The 27,278-nt window shown below is 42.9% G+C and overlaps 3 protein-coding genes across 5 annotated transcripts in view; 1 reads left to right on the top strand and 2 right to left on the bottom strand.

The window, feature by feature from the left end:
- CHRM5 (cholinergic receptor muscarinic 5) overlaps positions 1-27,278 on the top strand; it is an 82,230-nt gene that overhangs the window by 28,138 nt on the left and 26,814 nt on the right. The window lies entirely within an intron of this gene.
- Positions 1-27,278, bottom strand: part of AVEN (apoptosis and caspase activation inhibitor) — a 181,438-nt gene that overhangs the window by 139,262 nt on the left and 14,898 nt on the right. For both annotated transcript variants that reach the window (XM_005303983.5, XM_065595387.1), the window contains one exon: positions 4,261-4,447. In XM_005303983.5, coding sequence (XP_005304040.2) covers positions 4,261-4,447 — 187 coding nt within the window. The remainder of the gene's footprint in view (positions 1-4,260; positions 4,448-27,278) is intronic.
- Positions 16,365-18,638, bottom strand: LOC135983430 (uncharacterized). Its single transcript, XM_065595384.1, has 2 exons — positions 17,929-18,638; positions 16,365-16,934 (listed from the first exon to the last, which is right to left on the bottom strand). The coding sequence occupies exons 1-2, from the start codon at positions 18,503-18,505 to the stop codon at positions 16,459-16,461; spliced, it is 1,053 nt and encodes a 350-aa protein (XP_065451456.1). The 5' UTR covers positions 18,506-18,638; the 3' UTR covers positions 16,365-16,458.

The following is a 27,278-nucleotide window of genomic DNA, read 5'->3' as shown; positions in this document are numbered from 1 at the left end:
AGGTGATTTATGGAAAAGCTTTGTTCTATGGAACAAATATTAGAGTAGAGGATTGCCATCAAGACACTGAGCATGTGAAGTTTTGTTTCTATAGAGATCAAATGGGGGTTGGAGAAAAACACTGGAAAACATGTATATTGATTCAAATGACACCACTTTGGGTAAGAATTTAGGATGGTGAGGTCTCAGAGAGACACCTTGTTTTTGTGAAAATAGCATAGGGTGGTCCTGCCCTTAACACCTGAATCACACTCACCCTTCGAGCAGAGGTAACAAAAATGCTTCCTTGATAAAGAGGTGGTAAAGGCTCAAAAGGAGGAGACCTATTAGAGCCAGGAGTACAATATTTAGGTTCCCAGGAGGGGAAAAGTCCCTCAGTGGGGGGAAAATACATGGATCAGACCTTTCAAGAACTTAATATAATAGGATATGGGAATATATAAACCTTGAAATGGAGGGCAACAGCCAGATATCCTGGCTACACAAACCCTACCCAAAATAAATTAAAGTCCTAAATGTTTCAAGGATAATAGATAATCCAGAACAACAGGAACAGATGTCTCTAAGGGTTAAAGGTCATGTTGTGCAGCCCAGAGCAAAAATAGCAGAAAAAGCATTTAGAATGCCCATCACTTGAAGACACTGCCAGCTCACCAGAAGGGCAGGACTTGAAGCATAGTGACTTTGCCTCAGCCATGAGATCAATGCCACAGTATCAATCATCCTAGTGGTTTTCTATTTTATTTTATTATTTTTATTTTTTGCCAGCAGGCTAAATAAAAAAATATGTTAAGTACTAACCTAGCTAACTCTGACAGAAGGAAGCAGGTGGGCACTGCTAAATTCTGTCTTGCTGCCATGACTGGGGTGCATGCACATCTAGAGTGGAATCCGTGTGGACACATATTTGAAGAACAATTACTTTGATTACCCCCAAAGTTTTCAAAGAAAATACAGGATTTGTTAATTAGAGGAGGCAGTGAAAAAGGTAAATCATCATGCAGAATGGAAAAGGCACTTTTCCCATGAAAAGTGATCTTCTTTGCCTTCTCTTCTACTTCCTCAGTACAAAGACGGGAGTCTCGATTCTCTGGTGTGTCTAACTCCCAGTGAGAGTATCCTGATCCTCTGCCTCAGCTCACCTCAGCCCCTCTCAGGATAAAGCACGCTCAGGACTGCTTTAATATGCAATACCTGGCTTTGTGCATTGCTGTTCTGTACCCACGAAAGTTCACAGACTCAGGGCTGGGATAAGGTAATATAGGAGCCAGCTCTGCTAGCTTTACACTCACCGGAGACTCCACCGTGTTATGGAATCCTCCAGCTGAGTGTTTCCAATCAGTCTCCACTCAGTTTGTACTGTCAGGTGGTGAAAAGGGAGCACAGTGGAGCAAAGAAATTGCTCAAGAGCCTAAGCCAGTCAGAATAAATAAGGGGCGAATGTGGAGAGAATGTAAATTAGTACTTACCTGTAAATAATAGGGAGAAACATATCTCTGTATAGTAGATATTGTTAAGCAAGTTAGAGGGACACGACAATGTAAATTTAGCTGCCTGTATATTACAACAAAACTATCACCCGCTTGGGTAATTTTTCCACATTCTGCCCATATATGTAGGTACTACCTCAGAGAAATAATTGAAATGCAGAAATGATAAGGTGGGGAAAATTCTATTGCCCAGAACAAACAAGATCTCATTGCAACCTGGAAGTTGAAGGGACTTCTCAATTACAATAATCTGGGTTTCCACTAACATTATTAAAATAGAAATAAGTAAATCTTACAACTTCAGCATTTAGCAAGCACCTCAAAACTTGGTTAGAACAACAAATAGTTTCAAAGACTTTATGCAATTGTGTACAATTCCATTGCTTTTACAAAGATTCTAGCTCTGTTAAATTAAAATATAGAAACAGTACTGCAGATAGGTGCAGATTTACTTTTTAGTTCATCACATAACTCAGAAGCAACAAATGCTCACAAGGAGAAGAATACTTAAGGAACAAATAATAATTCTATTGTATAGAAAAACTATTTTTTTAAATAATAGAAATAATGATAGGACTTGATAAGCTTTTTTCTGACTTTTCTAGTGCTGACAACAGGGTCAGAGGAGTAATCATCCCAGACTACAAAGGAACAGTTTGTTTTTTTTAAATTAGTATAACAGAAAAAATAGGGACTAAAAATGCTTCTGACATACTAAAAATATTACGTATAAATTGTATATAAAAATGTTTGCTGATACCACAGCAAATATAAAGAAATTCAGAATGAAAACCGGTTACAGGATATAAAACATGCTCAACTCTAAATTAGATTTAAAAAAAAAAAGTAAGGTTTCCCCCAGGGGAACGTGAATGGTCAACAGTCAGAAACCAGAAGAAGAGTACTTGTGGTACCTTAGAGACTAACAAATGTATTTGAGCATAAAATTTGTTAGTCTCTAAGGTGCCAAAAGTACTCCTGTTCTTTTTGCGGACACAGACTAACACGCCTGCTACTCTGAAACCAGTCAGAAACTAGATTATCTTGTTTTAAACAGGTATAAAACAAGCAACTTCAGTTTCTAGTCATTGGTTTCTCAATCTTTATGAATACAAATATAACAGGCAACTTGTGAATCCCTACCATGCTGTAAAACCCAACGTTTTATAATGCATACAAGGAATACTGAAATTATAATTTTCAATAACATACAATTAATTTAATAATCAAAATGGCCTTATAAGATTGTGATCATATTAATTAATTATGTAAATGCGTTACTTTAATTTAAAAACCAGTTTAAGCAAGCATTGAGTATTTTTCATAAGAAATTCAGTGTACAGTTAATGATCATCAAAGTTTATGAGCCCAAAATATGATCTACTTTTTCCCTTGCATCTCTGTGAGAAATCCATATTATTCTTTTGTAAGCTTTTTTTCTCTTCCCAAAGCAAATATTTCATTTGCTTCATTGGTGTTTCATTTTACAAAAAAAAAAAAACACAAAACAAAACAATGCCAGCAGCACAGCAGTTGTGACGTGCCCTATATAATAAACCGGTGTCTATGCAAAATGAAGGACAAGAAATTGGCAAGTATTAAAAAGGAGTACTACACAGACTTTAAATTTCAGCCATTTAGAGAATTCACAAACCAAAAAATATGTTGACAATATAATTTTAAACAATACAAGTTGTTAGAAACTTAGTTCTTTGTAGTTTAGCTCTAAAAGTACACAGCACAAAAGAGAGATTTCTAACCGGAGTTTTAATACTATCACATAAGAAAAATGATGAAATAACATTACAATTTTTACTTATACCCTAAACTCATAGGCATTCTATACCACAGACTAAATCACAATAGCAACAATTGTTACTAACATGATTCCCTGCTCAGTATAAAGAAAGATTATTTTTTTCCTGAAAGCCGTGTCATAATGATGTTATTTAACAGTACTACCTGTTCCAACAGCATTGAAATATGTTTTAGGTAAACCAGTGAAGGAAGCCAGGCTAGCAAAATTGGCCATTAGCATGGTTTCAGCCTACTATGAACAGAGCCTCAGAGGTAAGCTGCCTCTCCATCATGCCCAGGTATTCTAGAGTATAAGATTATTATTCTAAAATACCTGCTAATGGGTCAGTAGCCACAAGGTCTTGTCAAAAGGAAGAGTGAAGATTAGAAAAATTAAGCTCTGAAATATGATGTACAGACCTCATTTTAACTGGACAGTATTTTGATCACTGAATATTGCAATAACTAAAGTAACTGGTTACAAAAATGAATAAAACTTGTAATTCAGGGCCTGATTCTGCAATCCTCAGTTAGGCAGAACTATTGATTTCTATGGGACTTCAGCGCAAGTAAGGATCACAAGGTTTGGTCCTTATGTATTTATTGTAGAACATTCCTAAGTTGTCCCTGCTGCCTACAGCTGGCAATTCTAGGCATAATGAATCTGCATGTTAGTTTTCACAGCTTTTTCAAACCATCCAGATAGTGCATAACCTTTTACAGACCCTTCTACACTAGCACAGTTGCTCATCAATAAATTCATAATGCTGACTACCCCATATGAAACAGGCATGGAAAACTCTTTCTGGAATAATTTTAAGTGGTCCTAAACCCAATACTGGATTTAGTCAAGTGCATACAAGTAGCGTTCCAAGCACTGTTCCAGAACCAAGGCTAAGAGCCAAAGCTAGAGTTATGATGAAAAATGTAACTCATGCATAACCAATACTTTATGTGATTTTTTCATCCTTACCTGCTGAGCTAAGCAGAACACTGAAGTCCGTTCCCCTCTGAGATTCTCCACTTTCATTTTGTGCCTCTTTCTCAGCACCTTCACTTTCGTAACGGTTCCAGTTGGAGACTATCTTTCTTTTTGAATAGCCTCTCAGTTCATCCTTTTTTTCTTCTTGTGATTCAGGATCATCATCATCATCATCAGCCTGTGACATTTAAATGATGAGATAAGTAAGATTCATCCACCATTTAGTTTTTATGCAAACATCTTCTGGATCCTCCACCCAAAATATTAAAGCCTGTACACACAAATAGGAAGTGGCAGCTCTAATTTTGGGTCATGGAATCATGACATGGAAGCGGTCAAGAGCCACTGTGATATACCATGTTGCCAATAACAGAAAATGTTTATATACACACGTTCCACTATTTTGGGTGAGCTTTCGGTAAATTATCTTTTCCCTCCCCTTAATCCCAGATCATCAAATAAAAACTCTAAAACAAGTTTAAGGAACTACCTCTTTTTTTGGTGATGTGGTGCCAGATCTGCATTGCTAGGAGCTAGTGCACAGCTATGATTTCAAAAAAATAAAGATCCAAAATCCACCTGCCGCACTAACTGAGGAGAAGCCACCTGATCAATTCCTCTAGATTGAATGGTTTGCTGTGGGCAAGCAAATGTTTTGGGCTGAAATGCCCAATATATAATCCAATCTAATCCCCACTATTTAAAGATGAGGAGACACATTTCAATAGTAAACCATGCCTGGGCATGCTTTAATAAGGTATGATTGCATTTTTTGGTTGGCTGACGGCCCTTGGCCAAATACACCCAATACAAATTGCCTCTACTATTGTTGCTTATCACTTTATTAAAGAATCTTCCAAAATTCAGATAAAGCAGACCCACCTCAGACAACTCTAGCACCATAATTAGCTACCATACACAGAGCTGTCTGTACCATTTATTCCCGTCAAGCCATAATCAAAAGACGAGCCTATGCTTCTTACTCCAGCCATGACAGTTTCCAGAAAACTAGCATGGATTTAATTTCAGCTGAAATAGGGAGATAACTCCAAATGAGATTCTATTTTTCAGGGTCTTTTTCCATCAGCTACATTAAATACCAAAGTAAGTGCTCAAGTAAGCAGCGCACTGAAGTTAAAATTTCATTTTGAGCTTTAAGAAATAAACCACAAAATTATCATAGTGTTAATGGGAATGGTGCAGCCTAATTCTCTAGGTACAAGGCTCAAATTTACCTTTGAATGGAGAAACTTTAAAAAAATATAAATTTAGACCATTTGCAATTCCAATATAGTGCTTCACAGAAGTAATAATACATACAATAATACATTAGCATGGTCTAAAAAAGGTTCTGCCACTAATTACATTTACAAATCCAACATTCAGATTACTTTAACGTGTATTTTTATCTTCAAAACTACTACTGATTTTATCAAATACATATATTTTTAAATATTCCTTTTTCTGCTCAGTGACGCTTCAGAGACTAGATTTACTTATTATTTCTACATGGTGGCTATTTTTCTCCATTAGTACAGTAATTGCCTAAGACATACATCCATAAATATAAACCTCTTTCTTTCTACCTCACACTTTGTTCTCACCTACCTATTCAGAGTGACTTTTTTGTTACTTACCTTGGTAGCAAGAAGACATCAGTATTAAATGTGTCCCCTAAATATACCAGAATGTCCAATAATCATACAAGTTAAAACAAAATCTAAGAACTACCTTAAAAGGTCAACTTTTAAATAATGTGACCTTAAGTAAGCAAACAAAGAATTTTATCTTTACACTTTTTTAAAGCAATATCTCCAAATAGCTGCAACTTTAAAGGATCACCATCAGCTTGACATCTAGTCAGTTTGAAAAATGAATTTAAAGTAGTTTCAATACCACATTTGCCCCAAAGTCCCCAGTCAATTTCATGGGATGTTTTTTAGTTATATTTCCTTTTTTAAGGAAATATATTTGAGAGGAAAAATATTTTCTCTCTCATTTACTGTGTTAAAGACACACACAAACAATAGGAAAAACTAAATGAATGTACACAAAGTTATCAAATGTACAATATAACAAAAAAAAGAAAAAACAAAGAAAAATATTTTTCTCTCTAATCTCAGTAGAAACAAGTTTACATGTTAATTTAACAAAAATAGGAAGAAAAATTCAGACAGAAGAGTGATTTTTTAGTTTACTGTGTTCATTTAACTTGTTAAAAAATATTATCATGAATATGTAGCTTATCAATGATGTTGGTCTTCAACCCAGAATGTTACTATTTATCCCCAAGACAGATATAGGGGTTGTGCATGCAAACACTTCATAGCAAGCTGGGATGTAAATCTACCTGACACTAGCCTGCAGGACACTAAATGCGCTTTAATCCACTCCTGTTTCAAAGCAGGAGTCTTTCTAGGGCTATGTCTATACTGGCAATTGAACGACAAAACTTTTGCCTTTCAGAGGTGTTAACCTTCCCCTCCCCCCGAAAGACAAACGTTTTGCCGCAACAAGCACCAATGTGAACAGCACATTGTCAGCAAATGCCGCTTGTTGGGGGTGGAAGTTTTTTGTTGGCAGGAGAGACGACAAACAGCGGCTACACTGCACACCTTTTAGCGGCATGGCTGTGTCACTACAGCCATGCCACTAAAAGCTGTGTAGTGTAGACATAGCCTGAGGAAGCCTCTGCGACTTTTGCAGCTGGGATTGGGTGAGGAATGGTATGAAAAAAGACTAGTCACACAATCCCAGGAGATAAAGCAGAAAATTAAGCTATGCTCAACAGGCAGTGGTTATGGCAGATGAATAAAACAAAAAAACTACACCCTCCCCCTTTAAGGACTAAGCCAGGTCAACAAAGCTCTCCAAAGGTCCGTACATGGGGGATGAAAATGAGCCAGGTTTGCCTCAGGCTCATCAACTGCACAAGAGCTTGTGCTATTTCAAAGCCCCCTTGCCCAAGAGCATCTTTCACTTCCCCTCAGACTCCATCATCCTGCTCCCTTTTGGAAGAGATTAGTGTCGCCGATTCCCCACCTTTGATCCCAACCTAATCCTTTGCCAATCCCTGTGAAAGTGGCAGGCAGCTGTGGACAATTTGTAGCAAAGCTGGATAACTCTTCCCATATTCCCCATGGTACAGACACCCCTTCACACACAGATTTTGCGCACTGAGTTGGGAAAGGTATGGCGGTTGAGAAGAAAGCAAAAACAGTGCCAGACATTTGGTTCAGCCACTTTCTTACAGACAAGTTCATGCTGATACCTGTGCTTCAAGAATGAGGGCCCTAAAATGAATTGAATAGGGTTTCCAGCTAGACAATTCCCTGGAACCAGCACTCTCCTCTTGACTGGAGCCTAAGTATTGAGTTTTGGCTCAAACCATGAGCAAAAAGGAATGGAGAAAATGTAACAGCAATCCATAACATCCTGCCTGTACTCAACCACTCACCAAGGGGCAGGCACATAGTCGTGGCACACTTGGCGTGCACACATACACTCACACTCAACAAACACTGTGAACTCAAGGCTTTTTAATACAACTTTGAAAATTAAAGAGCGATCTTCCAAATGGGAATATATTATTTTAAATAGTTGTATTTGATAACCTATAGAAGTTGTCATTGTCCCTCTTAGAATTCTCTTTATATTATACTACTGAGAGAAGACTGAAGCATTTTATCTATCTTTCTAGGTACTTATATGTTCCCGGCTCTTCCACTGTAGCTTGAGTATATTTCCAGTTTCTCTTTCTCTGGGCATTTCTGTTCTTCCTCCCTATTATATTGCTGATATACTTTACTTTGTCCTTCTTTTGCTTCTTTTATACCCTATAGTACTTTTTCCTCATTTTCTTTTCCAACTTTTGCAATATATAAGTACTGTAACTGATTTTATGCTTTTCCTTTTCTGACTTCACTCTATCTGATCTCAGCACTATCCCTATATACTCATCTCCTGTATCGTCATCTTTCCCTATTTTGTGCAATAATTACCTCTTTAAAACGCCTTGAAACCACATTCATCATGTGCTATTTTTTTCCTTGGCACTGCAATTGCTCTGTACTCTACTTTAAATATTATACCCATCAGGAAGTTTCAGGTTTCCATAACCCTTTTCCCTTTATTTCATCCAGTTATAAGGCATTGCTAGTATGTCTGGATTTTCCAGTGGTAACAATTCTATCCATCCACAAACATGCATAGATTGCATGATGTAGTTAGCCATATAGTTACCCAGGCAAAAGGTTTACAAACTGGATTCCTATTGAATATTATGTATATAGCACTGTGCTTATAAACTTTACATTTCTTTATAGAAAGTGATTCAAAATAGGTGAAGTTTGCTACACGAAGAACGCGCTGCCCCATAGAACTTACAATATAAAAACATCTGTCTCAATAAATTCAGTACAATTGAATTGTTGTCTCACTGTTTCCTTGTACTTCCCTGTCTGTCTGTATCCATCTGATGTCTCTTATCTTATACTTCAACTGTAATACCTTTTGGGCAGGGGCTGAATTTCTTTTCTGTATTTCTACAGTGCCTAGCACAATGGGATCCTGGGTCCATGACTAGGGCTCCTATGATAATACTAACAATATTAAAACACTAACAACACAGAAAGTGGCTTCTGATCTTAATACTTGTAATGGTTCATGAAATAAAATGGGCATTCAGAAACTTTTATGAAGGAAGGTAAGTAGGGAGGTTGGTTTGTATTAATTGAGTGGCTGTTCTAAGCATGAATAGAAACACAAGAGGTATATTAATAGCACAGCAACTTAAATTCCTCTTGGGAAGCCATATAAGCTTTTAATTTAGTGCGCCAAATTCATTCCTGGCAAACTGATACTGAGATTAATGGGGTTGCATCAGGATGATTTTCCCCAAAATGAATGACAACACAGCCTCAAAAAAAAATCCATTTTTACGAGGGTGTTCATTAAAGGTATTTTTTTCCCTTAAAACCAGAAATGTACAAGAGAGTCCTCAAATAACTTCATTTGTGATTGAGTCACAAATTGAGTCAGATAGATTGAAGATAATACTGTATATAACAAATCAGACAAAAGTCTTATCCTAGTCTTTTGCCCTACCCTACTTATATCTCCTGGACATACATTCTGCCTTTTTGTCCTGCAAGCAGATTAAGAATTCATGAACTTTTAACCTAACAACGGCAAAGGGTACTTGTGTAATATGGACAAATTCTGCACTGTACAATATGTGAAGCCAAAACAGAATGCACACTCAGAATGATGGCAGTTCAATCAGACTTGCATTAATTTTACACTGTATAGATCAGTGGTCACCAAACAGTAAAAGCGATTGAGTGGTCGATCCAGGAGCCTCTACCAATCAATCACAATCTCCGGCCACTAAAAGTCCTGCGGCACAGCGGGGCTAAGGCAGACTCCTTACCTGCCCTGACCCCGCGCTGCTCCTAGAAGTGGCCAGCACACCTCTGCAGCCCCTGGGGGAAAAGGGGGCTGGAGTCTCCGTGTGCTGCTCCTGCCTGCAAGCACCACCCCTGCAGTGCCCATTGACCGGGAATGGGGAACTGCAGCCAACGGGAGCTGAGGGGGCGGTGCTTGCAGGCAAAAGCAGCATGCGGAGCCACGTGCCCTCCCTCCCCGGGGCCGCAGGGGCATGCCAGCAGATTAAACTCTGCTGCTGGCCAGAGCCCAGGACTCTGCTCCCACCCCGGGTGCAGCAGCCGGGAGGGACCACGGGCGCAGGGGCCAGCAGCGGAGTCCCCAGGCGCAGGGCCGGCAGCCTGGACCCCAGTCGCAGTGGGGGCCGGTGGCGGGCAGCGGAGTCCCCAGCCACGGCGGTGGAGTCCCCGGCCAGGATACCCAGCCCTGGGCAGTGGAGCCCCACATAAAACGTGGGGGTGCTGCAGCACCCCCCGCACCCCAAGTTCCCCAGTTAAGTGTTTAACCGATAAAATTTTAATCGGTTACACAGTCACTTTTTTTAACCGCTATTTACATCCCTAATTTAGACTCCACATAAATATAAGGCAAATATAGGGCATAAGCAAGGATAGATTATAGCCCTAAAACCCCAGCGATTAAGTGGTTATCTGCATTTCACACTTCTTGTACAGATTTTCAAAAAATAAATGTAAATGACTAAAATATTTCATAATATGGTTGTCATATTTTAGACATTTTTCACAGATGGAAAAAAGGTTTTATAATGGTACCCCGCAACACACCTCTGTGAAGATATAACAGGCTGGTAGCTTACCTATTTAGAACCCCATAGGCGCCGACTCTGTGGATGCTCTGGGGCTGGAGCACCCACGGGGAAAAATTGGTGGGTGCTTAGCACCCACCAGCAGCTTCTTGCCCCGCCCCCCTACCCCAGCTCACCTCCACCTCCGCTCTGCCTCTGCCTCCTCCCCTGGGCATACCGCATGCCTGCTTTTTCCCCCTGGCTCCCAGCGCTTGCACCGCGAAACAGCTGATTCACATGGCAAGCTCTGGGAGGGAGGAAGGGAGGGAGGAGGGGGAACGTGGAGTGCTCGGGAAAGAGGCGGGGCCGGGGCAGGGATTTGGGGAAGGGGTCCAATAGGGGCAGGGAGGGGGCAGAGTTGGGTCGGGGACTTGGGGAAGGGGTTGGAATGGGGGCAGGGCAGGGGCGGGGAAAGGGTTGGGGTGGGGCCAGAGGTGGGGGGCACGAGCACTCACCGGCACCGGGGAAAGTTGGTGCCTATGTTTAGAACCCCATTTTTACAAGAAGACATTGTCACACAAATATAGAGATTGATTTTATAAGTCACAAGTTAAAGTATACTTTGGACTAAAATGGAACATACAACTGAAAACCTAGAAATAGATCCAATTTACAACGTGTGGTTGAAAACAGTTTAGTAATTTAGTTACAAATGGACAAGTAAATTAAGTATTTTGACCTATTTCTAATCACCTCCACCATGATTCGTACAGGAAATTGCCAACTGATAATGGCTACGTAGGTGGGCAGCAGGGATTACGGATACCTATTTTAGAGTTGTTTTCATATATGCGTAATTAAGCAAAAAACAAAACACTGAGTCAAGGCCTAGATCCTACAATGTAGGATGTAGGCCGACCCCTGCAGGATTAGGGCAAAATTGTACACACCACTAGTTTATGTAGCCACATTCCTATAACTGTCAACCTCATCTTCCATTCATTAAATCCACTAGATAAATCTTGTCTTAATATACACTCCATTATTGGAAACACTTATACACAAGTAATCTCACTGAGAGATACTCAGCAGGCCTGAAGTAATTTTCACATTGTTACATAAAATCTAAAATTGAACTTTTTGCTTTCAAGTTTACACTTTCCATGTATCCTGCATGGCACTCACACAACTGATGGCAGTGTCTCGCTTCTCAAGTAAAATTTCAACTCTTTGTTTAATGAGTGTAAGTGAGGAGATCCTACCCCATAAAGTACTTACTGGCCTTGGGGAAGTCGTACAGGTCTAGAAGCCTGTAGGTCATGAATCCTAGTTTCACTTTTTCCACAAACCACCATTAAAATTTTTGCAGTTCCCAACCCATATTACTGAGCAAGGTCTATACTCCTACCTGGGAACAGAACCTAAATCTCTAATGTAACAGATCCAGATCATTTCCAGTAACTTCACTGCCTTTCAGAAGAAATGAACCAAATCTGTATGTTTGGCTATGCTGGCTGTAACCACAGACCTACCCATTAAACCACACTCCCCGTCCACAGACTGGAAGAGAATCTACAAATTCTGGCACTCAGCATTCCATTGTTGTCTCACACACAGTTCAGGAATCCACTGGCAAAAGGTGAATCAAGGGGTTGGTCCACATAGAAGCTGATAGTCAACTTCTGCTACCAGTTATTTACTCCTGAAGTTCAAATGATAAGAAACCTGTGCTGTGGCTCTGAAGGGCACTGGCTGAAACCCTGCTGATGACCCAGGTGAAGAATAAATAGTATGTGATCATGCAGTGAAAGATTATTACAATGCATAAATGCAAAAGGGCAGAATTAAGATTTCATATATTATCTTACATCTGGTATTTTCTAACTTGAGCACTTAACTTTGCAACTTTAATGTTCTTTTAACAGTTTTGTTGTGCACACACACACACACACACACTTCTTAAATAGGCACTTATTGGAGCACTAGATGCTTCATGGTATTGCTCACTGGATAGAGAGTTTTTCACCTGTAGGTGAGCAGTTTGAATCCAGCACAGCTCAGCAGGGTTTAAAAACTGTTTATCGAAGTTTGGTGGCCCCTCTATTAGGAGGGGAGTTTGCTGGATCTTAGTTCCAGCTCAACTATTAGAAATTCACCACCACACTTCACTCTAATTGGAAAACTCAGCAGAGAAGCCAAGAACTATATAGGCCGTGGAGAATGAACTATCCCTGATCCCCCTAAAGAAAGTCATCTCTCTCCACAGTCAGGGTTGAGCACACTGCAGGGTATTGTGTGTGGGACGCTTGCCTGGATCTTGTCCTGTAGATAAAGAGGACTTCATTTTCCAGCCTTGTCAGTTCAATAGCTTTCACCAACACTAAATCAAACATGACTTTATGTTAAGTCAAAGTTTATGGTTATGTTAAAATCATTTGCAAATGTGTAAACTCACTCATTAAATAAAGTGTATAAATTGTCACATGGAACCGCACTGACTTGGCTGTTATGTTACTTCCAAACTGACAATGTAATTTGTGAAAGCAGAGTATACTTTTCTTGCAAATATTCAGAAACAAACGTAAATATAAAAAAAGAGCCCTAATCTTGTTGGAAATAACAGGTTTGAATAAATCCTTGCAAAATGAGTGCATTGAAACAAGGGTTTCATTTCACTCCGATTCGTGATTGTTGCTATGTACTGAACATATTCATGCAAGATCAATTTTAAAATACTTGTTATAACCAAATGTTGTATTATATGTTCAAAAATAAATTATCAAAAGTATGCTGGAGAGATGTCCAGCTGCTGTCAAATGTCTGCTGTTGTCAAAGCTGCAATTCTTAAATGGGAATAAAAATATATTTTGAGGTGTGTTGGAAAATACACTATTAGACAGGATTTTGTGTCATCTTGTTTCATAGTCTATATATTATTTTGTTCCTTTATTTTAATATTTTTTAAAAAACTACACTGAAAGTTTCAACAATAATCTAAAAGGTTTATATTTATAGAGACTGCCAAAATGTCAAGGAAGCAAAATAAATGTTGTTAGTGTGTATAGTTAAGATCAAAGGTAAAATAACCCAGACTGACCATTTTCTAAGGAGAGTCCCTCTCTTTATTATTATTATTTTTGATTCTGCTCATCTCTGCAAGTCAGTGACCCCCAAATAATCTCCTTCACAATCATATTTAGAGGAAAATATGTGCAAGAATATGAGGTTAATCTTTGATGCAACCTGCAATTGTGATTATACTGTAAAAAGCAATAATGACATTTTTGTTTTATAAACCAAATCATATATTAAACAGCACCACACCTTTTGCAACTATCTTATTGATGGAATGGAAGTAATAAAATTTAGAAATATTGTCAATCAAAAGTACCTCAGTACACAGAATCAAAGATACATTTATGTCTGACAGCATGCAAATCCTTACCCACACAAGTAAGTGTGTAAAGTGAGTAAAGCTTTGTATGCTTGTGTGTTGTAGGTCTAAACTTCAGACAGGTCTCTTCTTATTCTAGCCAAAAGATAGGTGTGTCTAGATTTAAAACCACCAAAAACTCCCTACCTCACTAAGGCCTTGTCTACACTACGAGAGTAGTTCGATTTTACTTGCATCGAATTTTTGTAATCGATATTGCAAAGTCGAACGTGTGTGTCCACACTAAGGACAGTAATTCGACTTTGTGCGTCCACACTAACGGTGATAGCGTCGACATTCGAAGCGGTGCACTGTGGTCAGCTATCCCACAGTTCCCGCAGTCCCCTCTGCCCATTGGAATTCTGGGTGTAGCCGGCAATGCCTTCTGGGTAACAAAATGAGTCGAGGGTGCTTTTGGGAAACTGTCGTCATCCGTCCATCACTCCCGCCCTCCCTCCCTGAAAGCGCCGGCGGGAAAACAGTTCGCGCGCTTTTCCAGTCATTGACAGCGCGGACGCCACTGTACTCCGAGCATGGAGCCCGCTGCGACCATCGCTGCAGTTGTGGCCGCTCTCAACGTCTCGCAGCTTATCATAAAGGTTTCCCTGAGGCAGATGCAGAAAAGTCAGGCAAGGAGGCTACGGCACCGCGGTGATGTCCTGAAGTCTGAGAGTAGCACAGACCTGTCAGAAAGCAGGCGACCGAGCGCCGAGGACATCACAGTGGCAATGGGTCATGTTGATGCCGTGGAACGGCGATTCTGGGCACGGGAGACAAGCACTGAGTGGTGGGACCGCATAGTGCTGCAGGTCTGGGATGAATCCCAGTGGCTGCGAAACTTTCGCATGCGGAAGGGAACTTTCCTGGAACTTTGTGAGTTGCTGTCCCCTGCCCTGAAGCGCAGTGACACCCGGTTGCGAGCTGCACTGAGTGTACAGAAGCGAGTGGCCATAGCCCTGTGGAAGCTTGCAACGCCAGACAGCTACCGGTCAGTCGCGAACCAGTTTGGGGTGGGCAAATCTACCGTGGGGGTTGTTGTGATGCAAGTAGCGAAGGCAATCGTTGATGTACTGCTGCCAAAGGTAGTGACCCTGGGAAACGTGGAGGCGATCATAGATGGCTTCGCAGCGATGGGATTCCCAAACTGCGGTGGGGCCATAGATGGAACTCACATCCCTATCCTGGCACCGGACCACCAGGCCACCCAGTACATTAACCGAAAGGGATACTTTTCCATGGTGCTGCAAGCACTGGTGGACCACAGGGGACGTTTTACCAACATCTACGTGGGATGGCCGGGCAAGGTTCATGACGCTCGTGTTTTCAGGAACTCTGGTCTGTTTAGACGGCTGCAACAAGGTATTTACTTCCCGGACCACAAAATAACTGTTGGGGATGTGGAGATGCCTATAGTCATCCTCGGGGACCCAGCCTACCCGCTAATGCCCTGGCTCATGAAGCCCTATACTGGCGCCCTGGACACTGAAAAAGAACTCTTCAACTACCGGCTGAGCAAGTGCAGAATGGTGGTGGAGTGTGCTTTTGGCCGTCTCAAGGGGAGATGGAGAAGCTTACTGACTCGCTGTGATCTCAGCGAAACCAATATCCCCATTGTTATAGCAGCTTGCTGTGTGCTCCACAATCTCTGTGAGAGCAAGGGGGAGACCTTTATGGCGGGGTGGGAGGTTGACGAAAATAGCCTGGCTGGTGATTACTCACAGCCAGACAGCCGGGCGATTAGAAGAGACCAGCGGGAAGCGCTGTGCATCCGGGAGGCTTTGAAAGCAAAGTTCCTGAGTGAGCAGGGTAACCTGTGATTTTATAGTTTGTGTACTGAGAAGCTAAACCTGCCCCCGTTTCTTTACCCAGGTAATGTTGACTATCCTATCCAGTTACATACCCCCTTCACCCCCCCTCCAACACACGTGTCGAAATAAAAATAGTTCTACTTTGTTAAAGCACACCGTTTTCTTTAATACTGTTTTAGCGGGAATTTTTTAAAACTGGGACGCAGACTGTGGTGCGGGGCGGGTCTAGTGTTGTGATGCGAATGCAGCTTCTAAACTCAAGGATTGACAGGCTCCGCTGCGGTGGGATGCTTGTTTCAACGGAGCCTGTCACCCCTCCTGATCGGGACTGTGTGTATGGGAGGTCTATTTGACTTTGTGGCAGGGGGAGGACGGTTACAGATCCCATGCTGTGTGGCTCTGTGATCCTGTCTAAGGACCGGCGCTTAAGATCTGTAACTGCCCTCCCCCGCCACAAAGTCACAGAGCAACCCACCCCCCCCAACATTACATCAAAACAACCTCCCAGACTAACCGGGGCAACTAGTCACTGCATCACTGCACTGTGTATGTGCCCTGCTGCTGTGCCTGCCCCCGACTATGTACCCTGCCAAAGGAGACTGTCCTGTCCAATTTCCAACCCCCTTTCCCCTCCTCCTCCAAAAGAACATGATTGAAACAGTAGTTAACAGAAACGAATTTTTTATTATCAACTACACATGGCATTGGGAGGTGAAACTTGGACGTGGGCTTGTGTCAGGCGGGAAGGAAAGAACTTTTCAAATTTTGGGAAATGAGAGCCTTCTGCTACTAGAGCTCTCTGCAGGGGTGGAGTGAGAGTTAGCAGGGACTCTGCCGCCTCTCCTTCTTTGCACTTTGGGTGAGGTGGGTATGGGACTTGGTGGCGGGGGAGGGCGGTTAGAGATGGACTGCAGCGGGGCTCTGTCCTCCTGCCTCCGTTCCTGCAGAACATCCACAAGGCGCCGGAGCGTGTCCGTTTGCTCCCTCAGTAGTCCAAGCAGCGTTTGAGTCGCCTGCTGGTCTTCCTGCCGCCACCTCTCCTCCCGATCCATGTTGGCTTGGTGCATTCGGGTCAAGTTCTCCCGCCACTGGGTCTGCTGTGCTGCCTGGGCTTGGGAAGAGGCCATAAGCTCAGAGAACATGTCCTCCCGTGTCCTCTTCTTCCTACGCCTAATCCGCGCTAGCCTCTGGGAGTGTGATTCCAGGCTAGGTTGTGAGACAGTCGCAGACGGGGCTGTGGAAATGGGAAAAAGGGAGTGAATTCCTCTGAAAGATAAATGTAGTTGTGAACAAAGAACATAGTCTTTCTCTGTGAACAAGACCATGCACAGCACCTTTCACATGCGCACTCAGCACAAGGTCGAATTCTCGGCCTTCGCATTCTGTGCCTGGGGTCTTGAACAGCACATTTGAGAAGCGAGGCAGCACAACGGAATTTCTGTTGCAGGCAGACATGGTAAGCCGTACACTTGTGGCAGTTTAAAACTTTTATATTACCACTGGCCTCATTTCACATTTAAATCAATGTCAGTCCCTGCTGCCAGCAATCCGGCAAGCGGGAACTCTGCCCCTGTCCCACCCCCTCGCGGCTGTCCCCGGGAATGATCCCTTTCGGCTGCCCCTCTCCCGCCTCCACCGCGTGGCTGCAAACCAGCGGTGACAGTTCTGTAAAGGAACGGGAAAGCAGTCCCAACACTAACATTCCCCTACCTAATTAAAAGCAGGTCACCATGGCCGACATCACCCTGATGAGGATCTCCGAGAGCGACAAAGAGAGAATGCTCCGGGAAAGCCTCCAAAGACCAGGGCCGTATGCCGCCCTGCTGTGCAGAGCAATGATCCCCGAGTACCTGATAATCTCGTGGCGCGGCAACGTGTCGTACTTCGGAGGACCCAATAAGGCCGCTCTCCCCAAGAACCTCATGCAACGGCTTTCAAGTTACCTCCAGGAGAGCTTCATCGAGATGTCCCAGGAGGATTACTGCTCTATCCCCGCACATATAGACCGCATTTTACTGTAGCTGCAGTAGCAGGGAATACACAGTAGAGCGGCTTGTGCAGGACAATCACTGAAAACCGGACATTGCTAGATTTCTTTTCAAAACTTGCACTGCCCCTTACTAAACCGTTAAGCGCCTAGGGCACACTAATCATGAACAACCCATTCTTTTAATTGTTAATATTCCTGTTTTGTTAAAAATAAATGTTTAGATGTTTACAACACTTACTGGCTGATCCTTCACCAGATTCTGTGTCCGGGGTAATGGCTGGGGACGCTTCGTAGGGGATCTCTGTAAGGGTGATGAAGAGATCCTGGCTGTCGGGGAAATCAGCGTTGTGAGAGCTGCCAACTGCCTCGCCCTCCTCATCTCCTTCCTCATCTTCCCCGTCCCCTAACATGTCTGAGGAACCGGCCGTGGACAGTATCCCATCCTCAGAGTCCACGGTCACTGGTGGGGTAGTGGTGGCGGCAGCACCGAGGATGGAATGCAGTGCCTCGTAGAAACGGGATGTCTGGGGATGGGATCCGGAGCGTCCGTTTGCCTCTTTGGTCTTCTGGTAGCCTTGTCTCAGCTCCTTGATTTTCACGCGGCACTGCGTTGCATCCCGGCTGTATCCTCTCTCTGCCATGTCTTTAGAGATCTTCTCGTAGATCTTTGCATTCCTTCTTTTGGATCGCAGCTCGGAAAGCACGGACTCATCGCCCCACACAGCGATGAGATCCAAGACTTCACGATCAGTCCATGCTGGGGCTCTCTTTCTATTCCCAGACTGCACGGCCATCACTGCTGGAGAGCTCTGCATCGTTGCCAGTGCTGCTGTGCTCGCCACGATGTCCAGACAGGAAATGAGATTCAAACTGGCCAGACAGGAAAAGGAATTCAAATTCAAATTTTCCCGGGGCTTTTCCTGTGTGGCTGGTCAGAGCATCCGAGCTCGCACTGCTGTCCAGAGCGTCAACAGAGTGGTGCACTGTGGGATAGCTCCCGGAGCTATTAGCGTCGATTTCCATCCACACCTAGCCTAATTCGACATGGCCATGTCGAATTTAGCGCTACTCCCCTCGTCGGGGAGGAGTACAGAAGTCGAATTAAAGAGACCTCTATGTCGAACTAAATAGCATCGCAGTGTGGACGGGTGCAGGGTTAATTCGATTTAACGGCGCTAACTTCGACATAAACGCCTAGTGTAGACCAGGCCTAAGTTTACCTAGCCACAAAACTGAACTAACCCTTCACAAAACCCAATTAAGTCAAAGATCTGGAAGAGGATTCGAGGCTTTAATGTATATGAAAAATACTTCAGATATATTCAGCTATATAAGAAGATTAAAGAATTGTCACGCTGTGTGTCACTCTGAAGCCTAAAATATCTGTTGAGTCAGAGTGAAGCAATTGAAACAGCTACAAGCATGATTAAGAGTTTTTTGTGTTCAAGGTATCTATCACCAGTCACATCAGGCATCACTGGTATTTTCTGTCTGTTACCATCCAATGTTTAAGTGCTCAGACATTTGACTTTACATATTACACCCATATGATGTATAGCTACAGGAAGGCATGTATCTATGCCATTCCAAGAGTCCTAGACCATTGTGATATCAGAAGTAACAACTAATCAACACCCTTACAACAATTTCATTGGTTGTACAAGGATGACTTCGCAGATGGCAAGATTACTTGGCCCAACAGCCACATTGCCTAAAAATAACTCTAGAAATCTCCAGTTTTGTTATGGATTTAAAATGGGATCATAATTCTGAGACCTACATTCCATCTAACTATCAATATGGCAGCTTCCTATCAATAATTTTTAAATAGTATTTAACATTACTTTTTGAAACTACTGCTAAGTTTTCTTCTGAATTTAGAGAACATGTATATCTTTTAAACAATTTATATTTTTATAAATACATGAAAATTAAGAAACTAGTTTTCTATATCAGTTTCAAAATGAAAAAAGATCAGAGACAGTTACTAACCTGGCTTTTCCTTTTACTATTATAAAGGTAAAAAAAAAAACCAATATTTCAAATAGTACATTTTCCTTACATCCGTAGACACAGCCTATAAGCAAGTGCAGCAAAATCTGTCTCAATCTACCACCCATCATGGCACTATAATGAAGTTACACTGTAAATCTTAGAGATCCATTAAGTGGTTGCTTATGACACAGACTCACCTTTCCCTCTGAAGCACCTGGCACTGGCCACTGTCAGAAGACAGGATACAGGGCTAGATGAACCATTGGTCTGACCCAGTATGGCCGTTCTTATGTTCTTAATAGGCAATCCTATGTGCCTATTTCACTCTGATTGAGCCAGGGTTCAAAACTTAATGAGAATGTTTGGTGACAACATCACTCATACTGTATTAGATATTTCAAGATATGAAGCTTTTATTTTTATTTGTACTTTAATGTGACAGTCTGAATTTATCCAGCTTGATAAGTTTTCTTTTTCTAAAAAATAAGACTGACATATAATAAGGCCTTTGAATGTGACTGAAAATCTAAAATCTACTCACACCAGATCACATGATATGAAATAGCCTGCTGTCACTCTATACTTCAACCAGTCAACTATTTACAACAGATTCTGATTCCTGATGTTCCAAAAAATATTAATATTGTATTTACTCCACTTAACAAAGAGGAAAACACTGGACTTTCTTAATTCATTGTAGTGCTTATGAGCTTTTAAAGCCAGTTTTGTTTTCTGCCTTCCATTCACAAAGGATTGTAGGTTTCCTGGCTTAGTAATATTACTCCCATGCCACATGATACTTGCAGACAAGGTGGAGCCTCTGAATCTCTTAACATCAGTTGACAATCTAAGCCAGATAGATCGATAGATAGATTGATAGATAGATATGAATGACTCCTGTATTGGCCAGCCCATACTTAATATCTTCTTTTAATAAAGCCTTCAATGCATTCTCAGTTTAAAACATTTGTTACTGTGCCTTTTTCAGTCCTTGTTTTCACTTACTTCTTAGTCACTGATAATTGTAAAATATATCATCTTATGTCAGTCACTTCCTTTTTGACAGCTGTTTTCAAAAGTTTTAATACTTGAGAATAGAAGTTTTAGTTCACAGAGGAAAATTCTTTTCCGTAGAATTTAAACTAATATCCAACTGTAGGGTTACCATATTTCAGCGAGCAAAAAAGAGGACGGGAGGAGCCCCGCCCTAGCCCCGCCCCTGCCCCTCCCACTTCCCGCCCCCCCCTGACCTCCCAACCCTCCCCCCGTTCCTTGTCCCCTGACTACCCCCTCCTGGGACCCCTGCCCCTAACTGCCCCCCAGGACTATCTAAGCCTCCCTGCCTCTTGTCCCCTGACTGCCCCAACCTTTATCCACACCCCCACCCCCAGACAGACCCCTGGGACTCCCACGCCCCATCCAACCACTCCCCACCCACTGACAGCCCCCCCCCAGAACTCCCAACCCATCTAAACCCCTCTGCTCCCTGTCCCCTGACTGCTCCGATCCCTCTCCGCACTCCTGCCCCCTGACAGCCCCCCCCCGAACTCCCAACCCATCTAAACCCCTCTGCTCCCTGTCCCCTGACTGCTCCGATCCCTCTCTCCACTCCTGCCCCCTGACAGCTCCCCCCCAGAACTCCCAGCCCCCTACCCCCCCCCGCTCCTTGTCCCCTAACTGCCCCCTCCTAAGACCCCCCCCAACTGCCCCCCAGGACCCTACCCCCTACCTGTACCCTGACTGCCCAAAACTTTCTCCACTCCCCCCAAAAAGCCCCCCCCGTTTCTTGACCTCCACCTCCAGAACCTTCCTGCCCCCTGACCTCCTTACCCTGCTGCTCAGAACAGAGTGTTGGGCTCTGTGCAGCCGAGCCGGACACGTGGCTGAGCTCCCCAGCACAACAAAACCCGGTCTGGCCCTGCACAACAAAACCCGGTCTGGCCCTGCACAGTGTTGCCGGACTGGGCTGCAAGGCAGCTGCTGGCTCAGAATGCAGGGCGGATCCGGCTCCTCTACAGCTGCTCCTGAGTCCAGCCCGGGACTTCCCTGCAGCCCTCCCAGCCACTCTCTGCTAATCCCGGACATTGTGAGTGATTTACAAATTCCCCCCGGACGCTATTTTTAGCACACAAAAGGAGGACATGTCCGGGGAAATCCGGACGTATGGTAACCCTATCCAACTGTCTCTTTTTCAGTCAAAAGAAATTATAAGTCTAAACTACAACATATAATAATATTCACACACAGTATATTATAAACACACAAAAACTTCAGTTACAATTAAAGTTACATCAGGACACACTCCATGAACTCAAACCCTTAAAAGCATGGGTATAAAAAGTTAAGGGAAATTGTCTTGCATTCTTTCCCACTTTCACATTGCCTACAACACAACACATTCCAATACAAGGCTTTCACTTCCATCACTATTAAACACCAAAAAGCAATATATACCCCCAACTTCATCAAAATCATACTCTAGTGCAAAACCTTAACAGTAACCTCTGATACTCTTGTTATCAGCAGACTGGCACATCTGACTATATTACACATTTGGGAAGTTATTTTGCATTAACATTGCTGAGGTCGCCATTTGGCACTACAGTGTGAGATTGATGTAGTAGGGGGTGCATACTGCTTTTCGGTATTTTCTGGAGTGAAAGCCTCATGGAGTGTTGGAATAGGTTATCAAGCACATTGTATGCAATGTGAAAGTGGCAAAAAAATTCCAGGAAACTTTTTATTTCCATGCTTTCCAGATTTTGAGTTGGTGAGGTATGTCCTGACCTATACAGTCTGTCTTAGGTACTCCTATAGCCCTCTCCACTCTACTTATCACTTCATCACCCGCATAATTAATGTATTTCCCCTCACAACGTATCTGTGAGGTGGGGAAGTACTATTATCTCTATTCTGCAGATAGGGAACGGAGGAAAACAGCGACTCAGTGACTTGCCCAAAAACCAAAGGATGTCTACGGCAGAGCAGGAATTGAATACAGTCTCCAGATTTGCAGTTCACAACCTTAACCACAAGGCCACTGAACCTTAACTGTCATTAAATGAAGGCTGCGTTTGTTTATTTCCTAGCTTTTGTTATACAGGGATGGTGTACTTAGGGGGCAGGTCCCTGGAGTGAAGCAGAAGAGAGGAAGAAATAACAAATATGAAGCAAAAAGTGCAAGTATGTGTGTTATGAGTGTTTTGCAGCATTGCTCAAACAGGACAGAGTTATGGTTGCATGGATGTTTTCCTGTATTTTGGTTTTTCATGCCATAATTAACAGGTAATAACTCTTAAATTACAAATATCAAAGGGGATGTTTCTAGTGAAGTTACGCACAGATCAGTTCTAGGCCAGACACTATGCAATATTTCTATCAGTGATCTAGAAGTGAAAATAAAACAATGGCTCATAAAATCTGCAGATGACACAAAGACTGATGGATTAATAAATAATGAGGACAGGGTAAGTCATACAGAGTGAACTGGATTGCTAGATAAACTTGACTCATTTAAACAAACTGCACTTTGATACAGCTAGATGCAAGCTCAGACATCTAGAGTTAAGGCTGCCCAATGACAGCTCGTGTCCTTCCAGAATGTCTAGTTCAGTAGACCTCCAACTTCTGAAAACCAGGAAATACAGAGTTAATGTAAACACCCATGCAACCTTAATTCTGCACCTCTGGAGCTGGCAAGAGCTATGGGGATTTATCTGCATGCAGTCCAGTTGCATTCAGTGTGTTAGGTGGTGCAGCTGTACTGAGTAGTGGAGGCAGCATGTGAGGCAGTTTGATAGAGGTGTGTTTGTGATATGAGATTTGCATCTGAGTCACCCGTGTGTGATCAAAGGAAAGAGGTGCATGTGCACCCTGAAGTTCCAATCTATATCATTTCAATACAGAATTGTGTAGGTTGTGTCAATAGCTGGGCACTGACAATATGTATAATCATGCAGATTTTAAGGCACTTAGAAGAGTCAAGCTCTAAACCTTAACTATACCCAATCTGGCAGCCTGATTTAATGTCATCATGTAACTAAAGACTATATTTTAATACATACCCACAAAGAGGCAGAATTGTCATTAAACACAGTTTCTCACTTTCAAGAGCTTAACTTTGCAACCTAAATACATTTCTATCCATGCAATATTTTGTATGTAATTTCCTAAGGAGATGGTGGGGATTTTTTGTTTCTTTGTTTTTATTAAAGAAAAAACAAAACAAAAAAACCAAATTCCATGATGTTCAACTGTAACAAACACCATCCCTTCCCTATCATGCAACACCACCAAAACTGTTGCCTGCCCAGAACTGGGCCCCGAGATGGCAAACAGGGTTCGTTGCCCGGTGTGCTTGGCACCAATAAAGACACCGAGGGGAGAAAGCAAGCCAAGTTTATTTCAGAGCTCTGAAATGGCACTAGGAGACCAGCATATCTCAAATCAAGTGCAGCACATACAAATAAAATTTTCCCTTTTATATTCCAAGCTGTTTCTGTGTAAGCCTTTGTTCTGTTACTCCCTCTTACCCCTCCTCACCACTCCCTTCTGTAGCAGTTACAATTAGAAAAGTTCCCATTCGTCTGCTTATCTTTTGGCCTTGCAAGGCCTGTTTACAGCAGCTGCCTGCTAGAAAAGCTGACCCTTACATTTCTGCTTCAACATGTAAGCAGTTAGCATAGAAGTAGGTGAGAGTTCACAAGATGGAGTTTTGTGGTTCACGTAGGCCCAGAGCAGAAGAGCTTCATCGGCACTTTTGGCCTTCCACTCTCCCGAGTTACCTGGTAGCTATGCCTAGTGACACCAACAAAACCTTCAACAATGCAACACAGCCTTCTACCACTTGAGCTACAGGACTATCTACATTATCTGGCAGCACAAAAAGACTCAGGCCTGATCTATGCTACAAGTTAGGTCAACGTAAGCCACCTTGAGCTGACCTACTTGTGCACGTCTACACTTAAATTTCTCTCCTACCGATGCAAGTGCCCCGTTATACCGACATAGTAACACCACCTTCCAAAGCTACATTGTGCTATGGTCAACATACGTAGGTCAATGCAGCACAAGTTTAGACATTGCATTACCTATGTCAACCCTAACAGCCCTCCAGCTGATGTCCCTCAATACCCGACACTGACCACTCTAGTTACCACTGTTAACTCCACTGCCTGGGGGTCACACAGACTGGAACCCCCCCCCCCCCCCACACACACACACACACACAGACCTTTAAAACCCCTGCAAAAATTTTAAATGCCATTTCCTGATTGTCCAGCTGAGCAAGCACACCTAGCAGCTCTCCACTGTTGTGTGCAACTGCCCAGCAGACCATGCTGGATACATGCTCTGGACACACTCTTGCCTGTAGTAGACAGGGGACATTGGATCTCTTGAGCCTGTGGGGAAAAGAGGCTGTGCAAGCACAGCTCTGAACCAGCCATAGAAATGTCAACATCTACAAGCAGATTGCTCAGCGGATGCAGGAGAAGGGCTACATCAAGGACTAGCAGCAGTGCAGTTTGAAAGGGAACTGCAGCAGGCATACCAGAAGGCCAGAGGCGAAAAACAGATCAGATGCCAAGCTGCAGACCTGTCCCTTTTACAAAAAGCTGCATTCCTCACTTGGCGGAGACTTCATCACAATTCTGCACACCCACCGCGGATACCTCCATGGAGCCTGAATCAGAGGCCCCTGCCATGAACAGCGAGGAGGAGGACGATCATGAGGAAGAGGAAGAATATGGGGGACAGGCAACCGGAATATGGGGGACAGGCAACTGTGCCACGAGCCAGGACCTGTTTTTGACTCCACCACAGTCCAGAGTCCCTGAAGTTGAACACAGGCAAGCGTGAAGCAGGGGAAGGAACCTCAGGTAAGCGTATAAATAAAATTCCCATGCAATAAATAAAATTCCCTGTGGAAAATGGTGCCAATATTCAGTGCCATTGCCCAATACTCTTAGTTTCATGCAACTGAGCAATTCCCTCCTCGTTTGCCTCACCCCGGTGAGTCATACTCACCACCGCTGGTGCTGTTAGTGGTGCCATAAAATCCAAAACAGAAATGGCAATAAGCATGTTTTGTTTAACACTTTTGGGGAACAAGGGAAGGAAGGATTTCTGAATCTTAAGTTTCACTTTCTGTACATACTATACTGACAATGGTCAGGAACAGTATCCCCGATAATGTCACGGTAAACCTGGTGGCTGAACTTTGTGACTCTGTCCTCCCCCAAATCTGAAATAGTTGTGGGGACAATTTATACCTTCAAGTCAGCGGCACTGCTATGGGTACCCGCATGGCTCCACAGTATACCAACATTTTTATGGCTGAGTTAGAACAATGCTTCCTCAGCTCTCGACCCCTAATGCCCCTACTCTACTTGCACTACATTGATGACATCTTCATCATCTGGACCCATGGGAAAGAGGCCCTTGAGGAATTCCACCAGGATTTCAACAATTTCCACCCCACCATCAACGTCAGCCTAGACCAGTCCACACAAGAGATCCACTTCCTGGACACTACAGTGCTAATAAGCAATGGTCACATAACCACCACCCTATACCGGAAACCTACTGACCGCTATAAGATGGTGTGCCATCTATTGCATCACCAGAGTTTGGAAAACTCAGTAGCGTAGCCGCACCCTTATCCTTTTTAAACAAGCCAGGAGAAGAGGATGTATAACACACTGAAACAATGGGCTATCCAGTCATGAGTAACCCCATTTTACAGACAGTGTAACCAAGGACACAGATCTAATTGATTCTTTCTGAGATGGATGGATTTGGATATGCCATTTTAGAGAGCTGTGTTTTATCCCCAGCTTGTATACCATGTCTGCAGGATGAGACACAGCTTAATAAGAGTTGTTAATGGCAAAGATTAAAACCAGCTTGTAGAAAAAGGGACTCTAGAACTCACACTCTCCTGGTTCTCAGTTATTATTGCTGTGCTGGAAGATGTTAATGGCAGCCATCAACCACAGACCTAGTAAAAGTTGAGGGGAGTACTAGTCACCCTTCATTCAGACTAAATGAGAGAGAGCAATTAAATGCCCTTTTATTTAGTGATAGCTGGAACAATAGAAGCACAGGCCAACATTGCAAGGTATGAGCAGAAGCTAAGCCATGTGGCACAAAGGGGTCCATGGAGATTGATGCAAACACTGGGGCTGGAGCACTTATTATTCAGCTGGACGGGGGTATGAGCAAAACAGAGAACCAGAAAGTAAGAAGAAAGCCACCAGACAGGGAAAGCAGCAGTGTCATGTGGTCCTCTGAGGAAGCTAAAAGACAGAGCTTCCTTTGGGCACAGCACTTGCTGAAATGACAGACTTTGATTTCTGAACAAGGCAAATGCCTCATATCGTCTGTTTCTACGGGGCCCAGGAAAACAGGACTTTACATACATTCTTCGTAAATAAACAGGCTTGCTCTGAAGTAATACTCAAATCATATCATCAATTTCTCCTACTGGAAACAACCTGGCAAGGCCCCGAATATTGGCTAACTGCTTGGACCAAAGGGCCACATTATTATTTATATTTGTCCTTGCTCTGGGGGTTCTCATCCCAATCCAGA

Source organism: Chrysemys picta, chromosome 4 (genome assembly GCF_011386835.1).
Source record: "Chrysemys picta bellii isolate R12L10 chromosome 4, ASM1138683v2, whole genome shotgun sequence".
NCBI lineage: Eukaryota > Metazoa > Chordata > Testudines > Emydidae > Chrysemys > Chrysemys picta.
The sequence above is the reverse complement of the archived record's forward strand: the minus strand, read 5'-3'. Positions and strand labels throughout refer to the sequence as shown.

Excerpts from the sequence above, each read along its gene's own strand:
- LOC135983430 (XM_065595384.1), bottom strand. The coding sequence starts at position 18,505 with ATGCAGAGCTCTCCAGCAGTGATGGCCGTGCAGTCTGGGAATAGAAAG. Across the intron at positions 16,935-17,928 it reads ATCTGGTGAAGGATCAGCCA|CCCCGTCTGCGACTGTCTCA; the intron begins GTAAGTGTTGTA and ends CCATTTCCACAG.